The sequence below is a fragment of the Pipistrellus kuhlii genome, unplaced genomic scaffold (genome assembly GCF_014108245.1).
Source record: "Pipistrellus kuhlii isolate mPipKuh1 unplaced genomic scaffold, mPipKuh1.p scaffold_m20_p_3, whole genome shotgun sequence".
NCBI lineage: Eukaryota > Metazoa > Chordata > Mammalia > Chiroptera > Vespertilionidae > Pipistrellus > Pipistrellus kuhlii.
This window is the reverse complement of record NW_023425529.1, coordinates 12,004,738-12,021,988: the sequence shown is the minus strand read 5'-3', so window position 1 is coordinate 12,021,988 and position 17,251 is coordinate 12,004,738. Positions and strand designations below refer to the sequence as shown.

The window sequence follows — 17,251 nt, the reverse complement described above, 5'->3', positions numbered from 1 at the left end:
GGCTGACGCTCTATCTACTGAGCCAAACCGGTTTCAGCTATAGTTGATATTCTTATCATTTCTGTTAGTCTTTAGAAACCTGATATTAAAAAATAGTTTGTGATGGGTAAGTCTTACACAGGCAGCCCAACACTGAAGTTTTCACCAACTTGGATCCTGTTTCAACGATTTTTCAAAGAAGACACAATGAAAAAGGATAAATAGGATAAATAACAGCTAAAATTTACTAAGTATTTTTATTCTATCAATATTTGTTCCAAGCATTTAACACTTCTGAAGTTTCCGGCTCACAGAGACCCAGCTGTACAATACTAGGAAATGGTTGTCATCCAACCATTTTCTTACGAACTATTTATGTGTTTCTTTTCAATAGTTTCCTTTTTGTCCTTAAATTTGAGTGTCTGCTAGGTTTCTCTCAGTAGTGCTAGGATAACGATGGTAGATTTAAAATTCTCTGATTTCTTTAACAGGGCCCCTGATCTTATTATTTATTTATTTTTTGAAAGGAACTTTGTGCTTTAATGTTTTCCCTGGATTGGATTAAAGCAAAAACGGAGCTTGTAGGCCCTGCTCATCTGATTCATGAATTTGTGGAATACAGGGATATACTGGATGAGAAGGTATTTATCCATTCAAAAAATAAGTCTTGAAAGGACATGATTGTTCTGACATTTAACTCTAGGGTTTAATATCGGGACGAGCAGAATAGAAAGGGACGAAGAAAGATAATTTTCTTATTTTGACTTTTGATTATTTTAATTATTTTGCCTCCTAGCCTATTGGGAATGTGAATAGGATTGAGTTTTGAAATTTGAAGAAGTAAAGCGTTAAGAGTTTTTTTTTTATTTTTTATTTTTTATTAAAGACTGTATTAAGAAAGTAGTACTTTGATAATGAGATATTTATCCCATGTTTAAAAGTTTATTCTATGTTTAAAAGTCTATATTTGTTACCTAAGTGGTTGGTTATTCAATTTTAGCTCACACAGAGAATATGTCATTTAAGCCTTAAAGTGATGAGATCACAGAAACAGAAAAATGTTGGCTCTGGTTATGCTTCTAAGAGATTTCAGTTTGTTCATAGGATTATGCAGTCTGTGAAAATTTCCAGGAGTTTTTATCTTTAAATGGACATCTTCTTGGACGACAACCATTTCCTAGTATTGTACAGCTGGGTCTCTGTGAGCCGGAAACTTCAGAAGTGTATCAGCAAGCTAAGCTGCAGGCCAAGCAGGAGGTCGATAACGGAGTGCTTTACCTGGAGTGGATGTAAGTAGGTTAGGAGAGACCAAAGGAAGCAGCGTGCTAATTATGTCCTTATTTTTTCAGGTAGTGAATAAGTTCACTCCAGGAAGATTTAACTGCAGTTCTTCAGAAAAGGCTGGAACTTTTAATAAGCATTCTTACTTATTGAAAAGTGTTAGAGAAGTAAGCATAGGAGAAAAGTACATGTTCAAAGAGTCCATAGAAATAGTTGTTTGCCTATATGGCAGTTTGACAAGTATTCTAAATATTAACACCAACCTAAACCAGTTTGGCTCAGTGGATAGAGTGTTGGCCTGCTGACTAAAAGGTTCCAGGTTCAATTCCGGTCAAGGGCATGTACCTTGGTTGCAGGTACAACCAAGGTGGGGGGTGTGCAAGAGGCAGCTGATCAATGATTCTCTCTCATCGATGTTTCTAACTCTCTATCCCTCTCTCTTCCTCTCTGTAAAAAAATCAATAAGATATATTAAAAAAATATTAATACCAAATGCTTTATTTAGTGTAATATAATAAGTAGTGAAGAACATGGGCTTTGAAGCCACAAACCTATTTTGAGTCTCATTTCTAAAATCACAGTTTTGTGATTTTTGAACAATAAGTAAAATGGAGATAACAGTGCTTTGAGGTAAGTACTATTTTTGTGAAGATTAAATGAGATATTGGATATTAAATGATTAGCACTTTGTCTTGTACTTAGTCCTTATTAAACTTTCCCTGGACCACGATTCTTCTAACTTCAGAAAGAGGCTATTTCGTTTTGCTCTTATCAATTAGTAATCTTAATCTTATCAATTAGTTAAAGGAAAGCTAAACTATCACCTTTTTCATGCCTGTAATATACATAGGCTTACATTTTATTCATTTTATCTTCAGAATCACCTTATAAGGTTCTCGTAAATATCATTTGCCCTATTTTGCAAATGAGAAAACTAAGGCACAGAGAGGTTGAGACTTGATTAGGTTTGTGTGACTTGCTGAGTTTGGGGGGTGAGGGGCTGGAAAAAGAGAGAGAGAGAGAGAGACAGAGAGACATTGATGTGAAAGGCAGAAATATTGATGTGAAAGAGAAACACATCAATTGGTTGCCTCCCTCATGAGCCTCAACCAGGGCCAGGTATTGAGCCCGAAACTGAAGTACATGCCCTTGACCGGAATTGAACCAGGAACCCTTCAATCCTCTGTCCATTGAACCAAACTGGCTAGGGCCAACTTTGACTTTTAAATTAAGCACGAAACCATTTAACATATATTCTTTTTTTTTTAAAAATATATTTTATTGATTTTTTACAGAGAGGAAGAGAGAGGGATAGAGCGTTAAAAACACAGTTGAGAGAGAATCATCTATCAGCTGCCCCTTCTACTGGGGATGTGCCCGCAACCAAGGTACATGCTCTTGACCGGAATCGAACCTGGGACCCTTCAGTCCTCAGGCCTCGCTCTATCCACTGAGCCAAACCTGTTTCGGCTAACATATATTCTTATATTCAAAGTGACTGACAGAAAAATCCTGACTGTTCTGATACTTTTCTCATTTTAAGTATATATTATATTCCTTTACACTTTTGTTCTTCATTTTTATTTATTTGTTCCTTTACCCTTTAGCCCATGAAAAATAATATAATATTTATTCCTGTGGGATAGTTAGTATTCAGTAGATTAAGATACACAGAAGGTAACATTACTTTATTTACTTTTTCTCTATATCTGAATAATTTACTTAGAGAAGAGTGGTTTTAGAGTACATCATCATAATGGCAGGTGTAGTGTCATGCTTTAGTTAGGAAATGAGCTTCATTTTGCCATCCTTTCCTTTTAAAAAACAGGGAGGTTTTCTTTTAGAGGGAATCCTTACATAATTTTTTCTCTGCACATGTTATTATTATTAAAGCATCAAAGGAAAATAGAAGGTGATGTGGATCTGATTAACTAATTTCTTCCAACTCAGTGACATTTGTAACACGACAGGTTGCTTGATATAGGGTGGCAATTCTCTTAAAATGCCAAGTTTGTTATATTATGCTTTTTTCCTTCAGGTGACCTTCTACATTTACCTGTTGGCAATTTAATTTTAAGAATTTTGTATTTTGGGGACTATAAGCTAAAAGACAGTTTATTACTGAAATTTATACTCACTTGTTGGGTTTCTGTTCTTTTTTCCCTTGTATTTAGAAACAAAAAGAACATCAAGAATCTCTCTCGCTTAGTTGTCCGCCCCCATACAGATGCTGTTTACCATGCTTGCTTTTCTGAGGATGGCCACAGAATAGCTTCTTGTGGACCTGATAAAACCTTACAGGTAAAATATGTCTCTTGAGAAAAATGGAAAAGGGCATGTATCCAAAACTATATGTATTAAAATATATTTAAGTCCTAAAAGTCAAGTAAATTGCACATAGAAATAGAGAAACCGAATCTCTTGAACATTTTATAAAAGCTTTCTCTATGTCTAGTGATTTTAAAGATATGTTAGTGTGGTTTTTGTTTTGCTTTCCATAATTCTAAACTTGCCAAGTGACATAGAGGTGGCTTTTACCCTGCTCATCAGTTGTCTTCACCCATGTGCCAGCTAAAGATAATGAGGAATTAATAATTGTTGAAAGACATACGACTTTCTAGCAGAGTGAGCAGAGCTCTGACTGAAATACAATGATTAAGTAGAATACCTATTTTATCACCAGCTCAGGCATAGATTTCTGGCAATAAATGGAATTGGCTAGGTTGTTTCCTAAGGTGCCTGAAGGAATTTCCTTTAAGTTCTCATTTGTTTTCAGAAAATATGAATGAGTGCTTTACTTTAAACTTGTGCTCTAACTTTTGATTTTGAAGGAATCAGAATTAAATTAGTTAAAACTTTCAAAATTAGTCTTTGCAAGATTATTTCTATAACTCTTATTTCTATTCCTGTGTGTGCTTTATTACTAATTTTGTCTTTTGAGTCCTGGAAAGAAATTATATTGCAAGAAATATTTTATATTTGCTTGTTAAGAATTTGTGAGACTATTCTCAAGAACTGAAGCTAAACTCTGTTAGCTCTTTTTATTAATATTACAAACATTTAACAATGGATAGTTCTCTATTTTAGAGCATATAGATTCTGACACAAATTCTGATTTTTGGGTTGATTTTGCCACGGTTCATTTTTGTTGCAAAATAACAATGATTAAGATCTTTTCAGGAAAGATTTTTATTAAATAATGATTCATGGTTAAGTGATACATAGTAAAAACAATTTTGTTGTTGCTTGTGCAGGTGTTCAAAGCTGAAACAGGAGAGAAACTTCTAGAAATCAAGGCTCATGAAGATGAAGTACTTTGCTGTGCATTCTCAACAGATGACAAATTTATAGCAACGTGCTCAGCGGATAAAAAAGTGAAGGTAAGGAAACATTTTCCTCTTCAGTTGTAATCACCACAGAATTCATTCCACACACACACTCTCCCTGCCCCCCCCGCATAACAGAGGGACTAGGATAAGAAAGGTTAAAGGACTCCTTCTTGCCTGTTGATCTGCTAACTTGAGGTAAATTAGTTTTATCTGTTGTAAGTGTTTTTTTTTTTTTAAATATATTTTATTGATTTTATACAGTGAGGAAGGGAGAAGATAGAGAGTTAGAAACATCGATTAGAGAGAGTCATCGATCAGCTGCCTCTTGCACACTCCCTACTGGGGATATGCCCGCAACCAAGGTACATGCCCTTGACCGGAATCGAACCTGGGACCCTTCAGTCCCCAAGCCGACGCTCTATCCATTGAGCCAAACCGGTCCTGGCTATCCATTGTAAGTTAACTCTCTCTGAAAAACCTCTATATTTAAGTCCCAGTAAAGATATCCAGGCTGATCAGTCTGAGATATTTACCAGGCAGCTGAGAAAAAGAGTTACAAATTAATAAGTTTGTCTGCCATTTATTAACTGGTCTGTGGGATAAATATCATTTTAAATCTTGCTTACCATGCTTGTAATTCTGAGGATGGTCACAGAATAGTTTCTTGCGGAGCTGATAAAACCTTGCAGGTAAATGTCTCATGAGAAAAATTGAAAAGGGCACATACCCAATACTGTGCATATTAGAATATATTTAAATCCTAAAAGTCAAGTCTACTGTTACTGCACAAAATTACAATCTGAGATTGGATTCTGTTGTAATTTGTGAAATGCAACCCAGATTTTTTACCTTTATGAACTGGCTTATATTCTGTGCAAAACCAGATGGATGAACAAATTAATAATTAGGTTAGTAGTCTAAAAAGTAAATAGAGAAAAATAAATACAGGGTAATTTTTATCTTTGTTAATTTTTCTTTCTTGTTTCTTGTCCCTAAATTTGGCTTTTAGCTAGAGCATTTATGCAGAATATAAGATAAATTGAAGTCCAAGGGAATGTTTTACATGATAAGTGGAGGGGGAATTTCACTTCAGGCTTTTTTCAAAGGGTTGTGGAGTGCTGAATTTGGCTAGGTGGAGTAGACCTTAGGAGACTTGAGAACAATAGAATTGGCTTAGGAGTTTTCCTGGAGTTTCTGTCCACTTGAAGAAGGCTCTGGAGTGTCCAGACTAAATTGAGATCTTGGAGAAATCTATTTCTTGATATATTGGACTCTCTTAGGTGACTTTACAACCAACTAGTTAATTTACTCTGTACCCTTTACTCTAAGTCAGACTTACAGTTGGCCACTCTGAGCAGTTCCAAAGTCAAAGTTATAAGGAGTAAAAGGAAATAATACCAAGTTTCTCTTTTCTAAGAATTCAAAATTTAAAGCAAGAGACAGAAATTAAAAGAACTTCAAAATAAAGGAAACTCTCTGGACCTCTGGGGAGTGCTTTGATGAGATAAAAAGAAAATGCTTATGAGAGGGACATTAGTACCTCTGAGAAGTCAAAGCCCAGTGAAGAGTGATTAGGTAATTTATTTCACTTATTTATTGTTAGATGGAGTAGACATGTTTAGTCAGTCATCCTACATAGTAATTAGAATGATGATTTTTTTTATTGTGAACTCAACACTGCATTTTCTTAAATGATCAGTTTCACTCTATAACTTAGGAAGTAAGTATTGATCCTATTTTTCAGGTGAGGAAACAGGTTCAGAGGGAAATTATTTGTCTAAACTCATGGAGCCAGGGTTGGAAGCTAGGTTTCCCTCAGAATATACTGTCTATTTTTTTCACCGAGCCATCTGCCTATACTTATTTATTGGTATCTTGAGATCATATCCTTTTTCCCATTTGATACCATTCTAGTGGGACAGGTATACGTATTTCTTAAGAGGGAACTGAGATACAGGAAAATTAAGGACTTGCCCAGGGACACTTAAATTAAAATGATTTCATCATTCCCAGCGAAGTCCATTATTCCATTCGCATATAACACTTCTCTGCATGCTTTCATTCATATTACCATCTAAAATCTTGCCCTTGAAGACTGTGATGTTTTGAGGAGATTCCAGTTATGCTATAGAAAGACACATGTATAGACTTGCAAAGTAAGCTTTTTATAAAACTATTTGACATATTTTAGTGAAGTGGGAGGTGTTTATTAGCATCATCTACGCCCGAGAAAATCTGACAGAGTGGATAGCATCCATAAAGCAGTTCATATTTTATTTGCTTTATTTCAAAATAAGAGGTAATGATAAATTTTATTTTGAAAAATTTCTTTAGATTTGGAATTCTGTGACTGGGCAACTGGTACAAAGCTATGATGAGCACTCAGAGCAAGTCAACTGCTGCCACTTTACTCACAGCAGACATCACCTTCTCTTAGCCACCGGGTCAAGTGACTGCTTCCTCAAAGTAAGTGTGAATAATGAGAATTATGTAGTACATTTGTAGACCTATCAGGACATCGCCTTTGACTTTCTTGTACATTTCAGGGCTCTTTTGGTTGCAGTGACATAGACTTTCATATTAGCTCACTCAACAGCAACAAAGAAGGTATTATTGGCTCATGTAACTGGAAAGGCTAGAGGGAGAATGGCTTCAGGCATAGCTGATTCCAAATGCTTAAACTATGTCCTCAGGCTCTAACTCCCTGTCCATCTCTAGACTCGGCTTCCCTCTTTGTTGGTTCAGGCATGGTATCTCTGTGTGACAGGAAATAGAGCTATTCTCAGCTCGGCTTATATAGGTCTTACAGCTCATAATCACAGAGGAAGAGAAACTTGCTCTTTCCCAGATTCTGCATATTTAATTTTAGAGAAAGCTGTAGTTGACCTGGTTCCGGTTACATACTCATTGCTAAATAACCCTACTAGCCAGTAGGATGGAATCCTTAGATTGGCCAAGAGTCACAAGTTTAGTCATGTAGAAATTGGACAGATGAGGTAACGTCAGCTTCTCTTGAGTTATAAGTGGGGTTTGATTCAAAAGAGAGGTTTTGTTGTCAGAAGAAGGGGAAAGGTGCCTGTAAGGGGGGAAAAAAAAAAGCAAAAAAACAACAACCCTCTAAAACCAAAATTAGATATTTATTTCACGTTTGCTAATGCTTATAATTACAAATTATAAAAGAGACTTATCTTTTTTCCTCACTTAAGTGGCATACTAAAGATAGCTAGATTAAATTTTCTTGGATCCTAGAAATGTCTGCTAACTTCTTTTGGATTCTTTTTTTGGTTTGGTTTATGCCCTTTCTTTGTAAATGTCACACCATTTTTGCATTGAGACATTGCATTTTTTGGTGAAGTGGGTAAAACATTTCAGTTTGAAAAACCTCATAGTCTCTGTGTTTTGACATTTAAATAAGCTATCTAAAAATTTTTATGAAAATATGGAAACATTTGTTGAAAACTGCCTCCTCTCCTTTTCAGGAAGTTGAACCTTTTTCTTTTTTTTCCTCCTAAAGAGAACTTAAAAAAAAGATATACTTTTTAAAGAGGATATATTTTATTGATTTCAGAGAGGAAGAGAGGGACTGAGAGATAGAAACATCAATGATGAAAGTTAATCATTGACCGGCTGCCTCCTGCACGCCCCCTACTGGGGATTGAGCCTGCAACCTCGGCATGTGCCCTTGACGAGAATCAACCTGGGATCCTTCAGTCCGCAGGCCAACGTTCTATCCACTGAGCCACACCAGCAAGGGCCCAAAGAGAACTTTTATATAGAAGCTCAGTTTGTAGAAGAGATAAAACGCACTTTTCTTGTATTGAGGTGGGGGTATGGGCCTGTATTTCTAGTCTCTCTTGTTCCTTCTTTTACTCTCCCGCCCCCCTTAGTGCCTTTTCAGACATGTTTCTGGAGTCCCTGGGCCCTGCAGACACAAATTGAAAACACCAGATTGGATCAAAACAATATAGTAGCATAAAATTATCTTACAATTATAGATCACTTTTACTCAGTAAAGTTTATCCTATTGAGTAAACCACCATTAAAAGTAAGACTGTTGTACCATTTCAGAAAAGCTCTGCTCTATTTGAATGAACCCACTTCTAAAACTAGATGACTTTTGAAGTATATATGACTAATTTGATGTTAATGTTAACATTTTGTAGGGTGAGGAAGCTTATATTTCCTCCATTTATTTATTATTATTATTTTAAATATATTTTTATTGATTTCTGAGAGGAAGGGAGAGGGAGAGAGAGAAATAGCCATGATGACAAAGAATCATTGATCAGCTGCCTCCTGCCTCCTTGTCCCCTACTAGGGATCAAGCCTGCAACATGGGCATGTGCCCTCACTGGGAATCGAACCATGACCTCCTGTTTCATAGGTCAACGCTCAACCACTGAGCCACACTGGCTGGGCTATTTATTATTTTTTAAAAAAATATGTTTTTATTGATTTTAGAGAGAGGAAGGGAGAGAGAAATATCAATGATGTGAGAGAATCATTGATCAGCTTCCTCTTGCATGACCCCTACTGGAGATCAAGCTCGTAATCTGGGTATGTGCCTTGACCAAAGTTGAACCAGTGACCTCTTAGTGCATAAAACAATCAGCTGAGCCACCCTGGCCTGGGCAATATATTTCCTTCTGTTAAATGTAGACAAAAATATCTAAGATGTAGGAAGGGATTATTTGTAATCAAAAGTTTTAATTATGAACAAGTTTTACTGTAAGACCTGTCATACCACACTTGCATTATCCTAAGGGCTATTAGAACTCACTTCTTGTGATTCTTGAACTGAGAGAAACCAATGAAAATATGTAAGTCTAAAGTTGCCCCCATGTAACTCGCTCCTCTGAGGAACTGGATTTACCTGATACTGGTTGGGATAAAGGAACCAAGCATGGAGATGACCATGATAAACAGGACTTACCTCACTTACTGATCATTTCCTAAGGATTTAAATTAATGTGGGGGATACTTGATTTACCCTTTTGAGTTTAGTCTAGTTAGCATAAATCACCAGAGATTACAATTGCCCCTTTATTTGCATTTTTAAATGCTTTTCAACCATACCCAAAAGGAGAGGAGATAATCATGAACTCTTCTGCTATCCACCATTTAGCTCCAACAATTGTCAACATTTTCCCAATCTTATTTTATTTTCCCACAAACCCCAATTTTTTTGGACTAGAGCATTTTTAGCAAATATTATCACATATTACCCTAAAATACTTCATGTACACATTTCCCCATTAGTCTCAAAACATATCTTTCTACCATGGGTTGATTGGGGTCAGAATCTGAAGTTCAGGTGGGCATTTGTTATTACGCCTCTTAGGTCTTGTTTATTCTATAAAAGTTCCCCTTCCTCTCTGCTTCTACTTTTTATGCCATTGATTGGCTAGAGAGAAATTGAGTCATTTGTTCTGTGGAATGTTTCACATGCTAGATTTGGTTGATCAATTCCGGAAGGTATTGTTAAATTTGTTCTTCTAACCCCTTATTTTTCCTGTCATATAATTAATAGTATATCTATCTTTGCTATCCTTATATTTTAGAGTCATTTTTTAGAGCATTAATAGATTTTAGCTTAGTTAGTACACTCAAGCTTTACATTGGGAAATCTTAGAAATGACCACTTTTTGAGGTGGATAATCTAGCCTCTAGAAGAATTTGGGGTGATTTATTTTGCATATTACTTATTGTAGAGCTGAATAGAATAATAAGGACTCTAAACCACCTTGTTAAAATAAACAGTAATTGTTCAGTTACTTAGTGCTCAGACTAAAAGTCCAGGCGAGCCTTTGAGTCCCTGAGTGGATTTAGGTGCTGACCTAAGGGTTGCCCCATTACTTGTTAATCACAAGTTCATCTTTGCCTTTCACACCTTTGTGTTTCACACCTTTGTGTTATTGTGAATTGAACATCTGCCTGTAACTGAAAAAGCTTAATTGAAATGGAAGAAAGAACTTGACATGATTTCTAACTTTCCCTCATTCAGTATTAGTTTTTTAGTTATATTTTTATCTTTCTCAAATAGCTCTGGGAGTTGGATCAAAAACAATGTCGAAATACCATGTTTGGTCACACCAATTCAGTTAATCACTGCAGATTTTCACCAGATGATAAGTTTTTGGCTAGTTGTTCAGATGATGGAACGTTAAAGGTATGCTTTTGTTTATCATTAAAATGGGATGTAATTTTATGGCCTTAGAATTGGGTTATGGAATTAGGATTCTGTTTCACATTTCTGCAAAAAAAGTGGCCACTTCCAGGACCTTATTTAATGTAACTGTAATTACTTGTCATAATGATTGTTTATTCATGACCTTATGCTTTAAAGTTCATAAATTTGATTTCTTAATTTTTAAGATATATTTTATTTTATGACTTCATAAAATCTTTTGAGATGTATGGGGGTCAAATTTGTAAAGGTCCTGTTTTTATTTATCATTTATTTATTCTGCCTTTTATGTTATTTCTATTTTTAAGAAGTCTCAGTGGGGGAAAACTCAGAGCTAAGGAAAAAAGTTTAGTTTAGTCTCCTAAGTCAGTGGTCACCAACCGGTGGTCTGTGAGGTCTGAAAGGTTGGCAACCGCTGCCCTAAATTATAGTTCTAAAAAAGCCAAATTCTTTTTCTTTTCTTTTTTTTTTTTTTTTTTTTTTTTTTTTTTAGGTTTTAGACACATTCTTTAAAAAAAAAAAAAAATCTTTATTTTTCAGATTATTATGAATGTTCCTCTTTTCTCCCCCCATCGCTCCACTCCACCTGATTCCCCCCGTCCACCCCATGCCCTTACCCCCTGCCACTGTATTCATCCATAGTTGTAGGATTTTTGTCTACATAATCTTTTCCCGCACCTCTCACATCCCTTTCCCCCTGAGAATTGTCAGTCCACTCAATTTCTATTCTCTGATTCTATTATATTGACCAGTTTATTCACTTGATTTTTAGATTCACTTGTTGATAGATATGTATTTGTTGTCATTTTGTTCATAATTTTTATCTTTACCTTTTTCTTTGTCTTTCTTTTCTTAAAGAATACCCTTCAGCATTTCATATAACCTGGTTTGGTGGTGATAAACTTCTGTAGCTTTTTCTTGTCTGTGAAGCTCTTTAGCTGACCTTCAATTCTAAATGATAGCTTTGCTGGGTAGAGTAATCTTAATTGTAGGTTCTTGATATTCATCACTTTGAATATTTCTTGCCACTTCCTTCTGGACTGTTGAGAAATCAGCTGACAGTTGTATGGGTACTCCCTTATAGTAACTAACTGTTTTTCTCTTGCTGCTTTCAAGATTCTCTCTTTGTCTTTTGCCCTTGGCATTTTAATTATGATGTGTCTTGGTGTGGTCCTCTTTGGATTCCTCTAGTTTGGGGTTCTGTACACTTCCTAGACTTGTAAGTCCATTTCTTTCACCAGGTGGGGGAAGTTTTCTGTCATTATTTCTTCTAATAGGTTTTCAATATTTTGCTCGCTCTCTTCTTCTGGCATCTCCATAATTCGGATGTTGGTGCATTTGAAGTTGTCCCAGAGGCTCCTTACACTATCTTCATATTTTTCGATTCTTTTTTTGTTTGTTTGTTTTTCTGGTTGGGTGATTTTTGCTTTCTCATATATTTCAGACAGTGTATGCTTAATTTCTGACTGGTCCTTTTCCTTTTTTTTTTTTGCATTCTCATTAGGATCCTTGAAGGTCTTACTATGTTCCTCAGAGGTCTCACTAAGTTTCTTGATGGTTTCTAGAAGATTCTTGAGTAACCGTATAACTGTGGTTTTGAACTCTATATCCAGTAGTTTGTTTTTCTCCATTTATTTCATTCGTGACATGTTTCTTTGTCTCCACATTTTGGCTGCTTCCCTGTGTTGATAGAGTGGCTTTGTGTGCTAGGTGATCTATAGGGCCCAGGGGCTCAGCCTTCCCAATCACCTGAGGTTGATTGATGCACCCCTTTGTGGTCTGGGTGCACAGTCTTGTAATTAAGCCTTGGTTGCTGTTGGTACACTGGGAGGAATTGACCTCCAGGCCAATTGGCTGTGAGGATCAGCTGTGTCTATAATGGAAGAACTGCTGTGCTGGAGACACCCTTATGGGGCAGATCTTGCTTCAGTGTGGCTTTGGTACTCACTGAGTCTTGAGTGTGTCACTTATGTATGTGAGGAGTTGAAATCTGGTGTTGTCTCCCATTGACCACTAGGTACACTGGCTCCTGGATTTCCAAGGAGGTGCAAGTCAGCTACTGTCTGAGGCCACCCAGCAGGAGCTACAGTGAGATCTGCAGATTTCTCCTCTTTGTTTGGGGTTTGGAAGGTCTTTTTTTTTCCTTCAAATTTAGTAAATCTTATGGCTTAGATTATTACAATTGTTTCTCCTTTTCCCCTGGGGTTTGGAAGTTTTGGTGCTCTCTGACCCTGCTGCAGTTTGTTAGGTTAAGCTGCGAAAGGGCAGGCCATTTATATGCAAAAGCCACTGCGCACAGTTCAGGTGGGTTTGTAAATTGGGTGGGACGGGGGTCTCAGGGAATCAGTAGGGCATGGCAAACAGTAATGGCTGCCAGATAGCAGTCTCTGTGTCTCTGAGTTTTCGGGTCCCTGCATCCTGTGCCCCAGAGCAGTGAATAATGATTCCTGGGCACACTTCTGTGAGAAAGCCAGCCTCACTTTCTGACCTGATGCCAAACAGTCCAATTTCTCCCTGTAGGAATCTGGGTCCCCAGAGTCTCACTAGAAACTGGTGTTCAGAGCAGTTGGGAGCTTGTATCTCCTTTACAATTGAAAAAAACAAAACAAAACAGTGTACCCAGTCATCAGCTTGATTTGCGCATGCACCTCCGTACCTCTGCTTTTCCGTGTCTCTGCACTTCCTACACAGTCTCAATGAGCTTCTTTCTTTTCTTCTAGTTGTAGAACTTCTACTCTGCCAGCTTTCCTGTGGTTCTGGGTAATAGTCATTTTGTCTTTTATTTGTAGTTTTGGTGTGGTTGTGAGAGGTAGCATGTATAGGTGTATACCTTATGCCACCATCTTGGTTTTCCTCAAAAACCCAAATTCTTCCTCCTTAAATCTTCACCTAACTTCTCCAGTAATCTCCCTATTTTTTTGTCTTTTTTTTTTTTTTTTTGGTCTCTACAATCATTTTAGTCTGTTTATTGATTCTCCTTTCTTCCTTTGTTCTTAAGTCCAATCCACCTTTGGCTTCCTTGTCTTTTGGTCTACCTTTCTCCTCCTATTCTCTAGTGTTTGCTGTGGTTCATGCAGTCATCTCTCATGTCTAATAGCAGCTTCCTAAGATGCACTCTTCATTCCTCCTTAGCCCATTGCAGAGCTTCTAGAATCCTCCCTACCTCTTTTTTCATCTTGCCACTTTTAGCTGGGGCAAAAGGTGCCAGGTTATAAATTGTGATAAACCCAGGTTCATCAGTTATTAATTCGAAGGCTCTTCACCTTCCATCATTCTGCTGCCTCTGTTCCTACCAAATTTCTTTATTCTCCCTCTAATATATTAAACACTAATTGTCACTTCTAGTCGGGGTAATTTTGGGGGCTTATTTCAGCTGGTTTTCTATATATGTTTCATTAGTTGTTCTTAGTGTTTTTTTTTTGTTTTTTTGTGTGTTTTGCTTTTTTGCCTGCATTTCACTTGTCCATAGTTTTTAATGACCTTTAAAACTATGCAAAGCCTTCTTCAGAAAATATTCTCTTATAACATCCATCTGGTTCAGAGTATATATACATATCTATCTGTATACCTATGTTGATAGATAGATAGATAGATAGATAGATAGATGAAAGAAATAAAGAAAAAGGAAGGAAGGAAGAAAAGAGAGGAAGAAAGAAAGGAAGGAAGGAAGGAAGGAAGGAAGGAAAGAAGAAAGAGAAAAGGAAGGAAGGAAACTGCTTGGTTTGTCTTCCAATTTCTACTTGTAAATGTTTTCTGCTTAGTTCAGTCATTTTCATATGTCTTGTATTTCTCTGGTAAGGTTGAATATAGGTTTATGATTGGCAGAGACCTTGTCATCTTCTTGTTGTATCCCTTTGATGTTCGTAGAACACAGTTAAACTTAAAACATGCAAACAATACATTTTATTGGCATATACCTCTTCCAAGGAAATACTTGAATCCCTTTGGGCACTTTTTTTGTTAGAATCTCTAGAAAAGGAGATATGTTAAAGCTACTAGGTGACTCCTAAATTATAGGAAGGTAAATTCTCTTGATACTGACCCTCTGGATGAGTCTTAATTTTAATTTTAATAAAATAAAAGAAATATTTTTATTGATTTCAGATAGGAAGGGAGAAGGAGAGATAGAAACATCAATAATGAGAGAGAATCATTCATCGGCCTCCTCTTGTACATTCCCATAACCCAGGCTTGTGCCCTGACCGGGAATTGAACTATGACCTTCTGGTTCATAGGTCGACACTCAACCACTGAACCATGCCAGTCAGGCTGGCTGTCATTTTTAATGTTGAACTCTAATGTCATACTCTTTAGATCTTTTGTGTTGATCTGATGGGGTATTCAGAGAAAAATCTTCAGTCTTCTACCTGTAGAGTATGTCTGGCTGTCAAGTTCTGAGAAGATTTCTAGGCAGAGCTTTCAGCATATCTTCTAATTTCCCTGTTTGCAGAATGGTGTCTCTGGATGCTACATTATAACTCGGCTTGGACTGGGTCCTGTGTTCACAATTACTGCATGCTGTCCATGCAGTAGATGTGAAGCGCACTTCCCACGTGGCACAGCAGAGGGCAGCAGTGGCAAGTTGTTCGTCTACATCTCACTTTTCTTCCAAGCTCATTCTTACTGGCCACACAGCCTTCTCCACACTTGCAAGGCTCTTTGAACATTTTATTTAGTTTTCTGTTCTGCATTTCAGGCAGTGCTTCCAATTGTTTTATTTTTAGGAATACACTGAATAAAACTGGAGTTCTTAATTTAAAAAAATAATAAGTAAAAAAAATCATTAGGTAAAGTGAGTTGTCGTTTGCGGGATATTTATTCCTGGTGGCATTCTAGAGTGTGATTTGAGATGAAAATAAACTTAAAATGTTTTGGTTATGTTTTTAATTAAAGCTTTGGGATGTGAAATCAGCAAATGAAAGGAAAAGCATTAATGTGAAGAAGTTCTTCCTAAGTTCAGAGGAGCCTCCAGAGGATATGGAAGTGATAGTGAAATGTTGTTCGTGGTCTTCTGACGGTTCTAAGATAATGGTGGCAGCAAAAAATAAAATCTTCGTAAGTACCAATATTTTAAAAAGTCAGAGTTAAAGAAAATTAAAACTTCTGTTGATTTTTGCATTTTTGCATTGTTTATTGTAATAAAAAAAGTATAGCTACATGATTTGGCTCTGTTACTTTAGGGGATGTTGATAGGCCTTGTGAGAAAAGGTCTCCATGGTCATACAGGTTTAGGAATGGTAGTATATGTGTTGCTTCCCCCTTATAAGTAATTAGTGTGTATAACCTATTGTATTTAAGGCTCCAAGAAGTCCTACAATACAGAAACAATTTGTTTAATCCGGTGTTCCTCCGGTTTATTAAGAGCATAGAATACTTTCTGCATCACTTTTCGTTGTTGTTTTACAGTTTTGAATATGTTGGTTTAGGTGATTAAAACTTTTTTTTTTTTTTAATCCTTACCTGAGGACATTTTCATTAATATTGGATTGAGAGGAAGGAAGACAGTGAGAAAAAGAGAGAGAAACCTCAGTCGGCTTCCTCCCGTAAGCACCCAAACTAGGGATCAGACTCACAACCTGGGTACATGCCCTGACCAGGAATCGAATCTGCAACCCTTTGGTGTACAGGACGATGCTCCAACCACCTGACCAGGGTTTAGGTGGTTTCCAAAGTGCTTTCTTATCCCTAAAATTTTGTGACGGATAAGCAAAAAATACTCATCAATCTGAAGACATTGGTGAGATTTCTATGAAGTAAATGAGGAAGCTATGCAAAAAAGTAAAAGACAAGGAATTTCCCTCCTCTTTCAAATCTAATAATAGCTTATATTTGTAATTTCTTTTCATATAAATACCCAAGCAGATTGCAATTGCCCAATGATAATAATAAGACAAATGAGGTTTATTTTATTTATTTATCTTAAAAATATATTTTATTGATTTTTTACAGAGAAGAAGAGAGAGGGAGAGAGAGTTAGAAACATCGATGATAGAGAAACCTCAATCAGCTGTCTCCTGCACACCCCCTACTGGGGATGTGCCTGCAACAAAGGTAGATGCCCTTGACCAGAATCGAACCTGGGACCCTTGAGTCCACAGACCAACACTCTATCCATTGAGTCAAACCGATTAGGATGTCAAATGAGGTTTAGAACAACCAAGAAATTTGTTCAAAGTTACATCATAACTTGGAGAGACAAGTTTTATGGCTCAGCAACATTCCATTCTAACAGTAATTTTAGAAGATTTGAATAAGAGATATTACAATTTTATTTTTAGCTTTATTGAGGTATAATTGACAAATAAAATGTAAGATATTTGAAGTGTATAATGTGATGATTTGATGTATCACCATATTCTATGAAAAGATTCCCCAATCAAAATAATACAACTGTTATCTCACATGTTTACCTTTTTTTTGATGAGAACATTTAAGTTCTATTCTCTTCACAAATTTCAGTTATGCAGTAGTGTCC

General features: G+C 36.5%; 1 protein-coding gene across 14 annotated transcripts in view; it reads left to right on the top strand.

The window, feature by feature from the left end:
• The window catches only part of APAF1 (apoptotic peptidase activating factor 1), a 71,911-nt gene that overhangs the window by 22,639 nt on the left and 32,021 nt on the right, over positions 1–17,251 (top strand). For 9 of the 14 annotated variants that reach the window (XM_045587625.1, XM_045587632.1, XM_045587631.1 and 6 more), the window contains 7 exons: positions 507–620; positions 1,084–1,268; positions 3,435–3,561; positions 4,515–4,640; positions 6,924–7,055; positions 10,633–10,758; positions 15,670–15,831. In XM_045587625.1, coding sequence (XP_045443581.1) covers positions 507–620; positions 1,084–1,268; positions 3,435–3,561; positions 4,515–4,640; positions 6,924–7,055; positions 10,633–10,758; positions 15,670–15,831 — 972 coding nt within the window. Of the gene's footprint in view, positions 1–470; positions 621–1,072; positions 1,269–3,434; positions 3,562–4,514; positions 4,641–6,006; positions 6,165–6,923; positions 7,056–10,632; positions 10,759–15,669; positions 15,832–17,251 lie in introns of those variants that run through there. The other 5 variants (XR_006742764.1, XM_045587629.1, XM_045587633.1 and 2 more) reach the window with 5 other exon arrangements.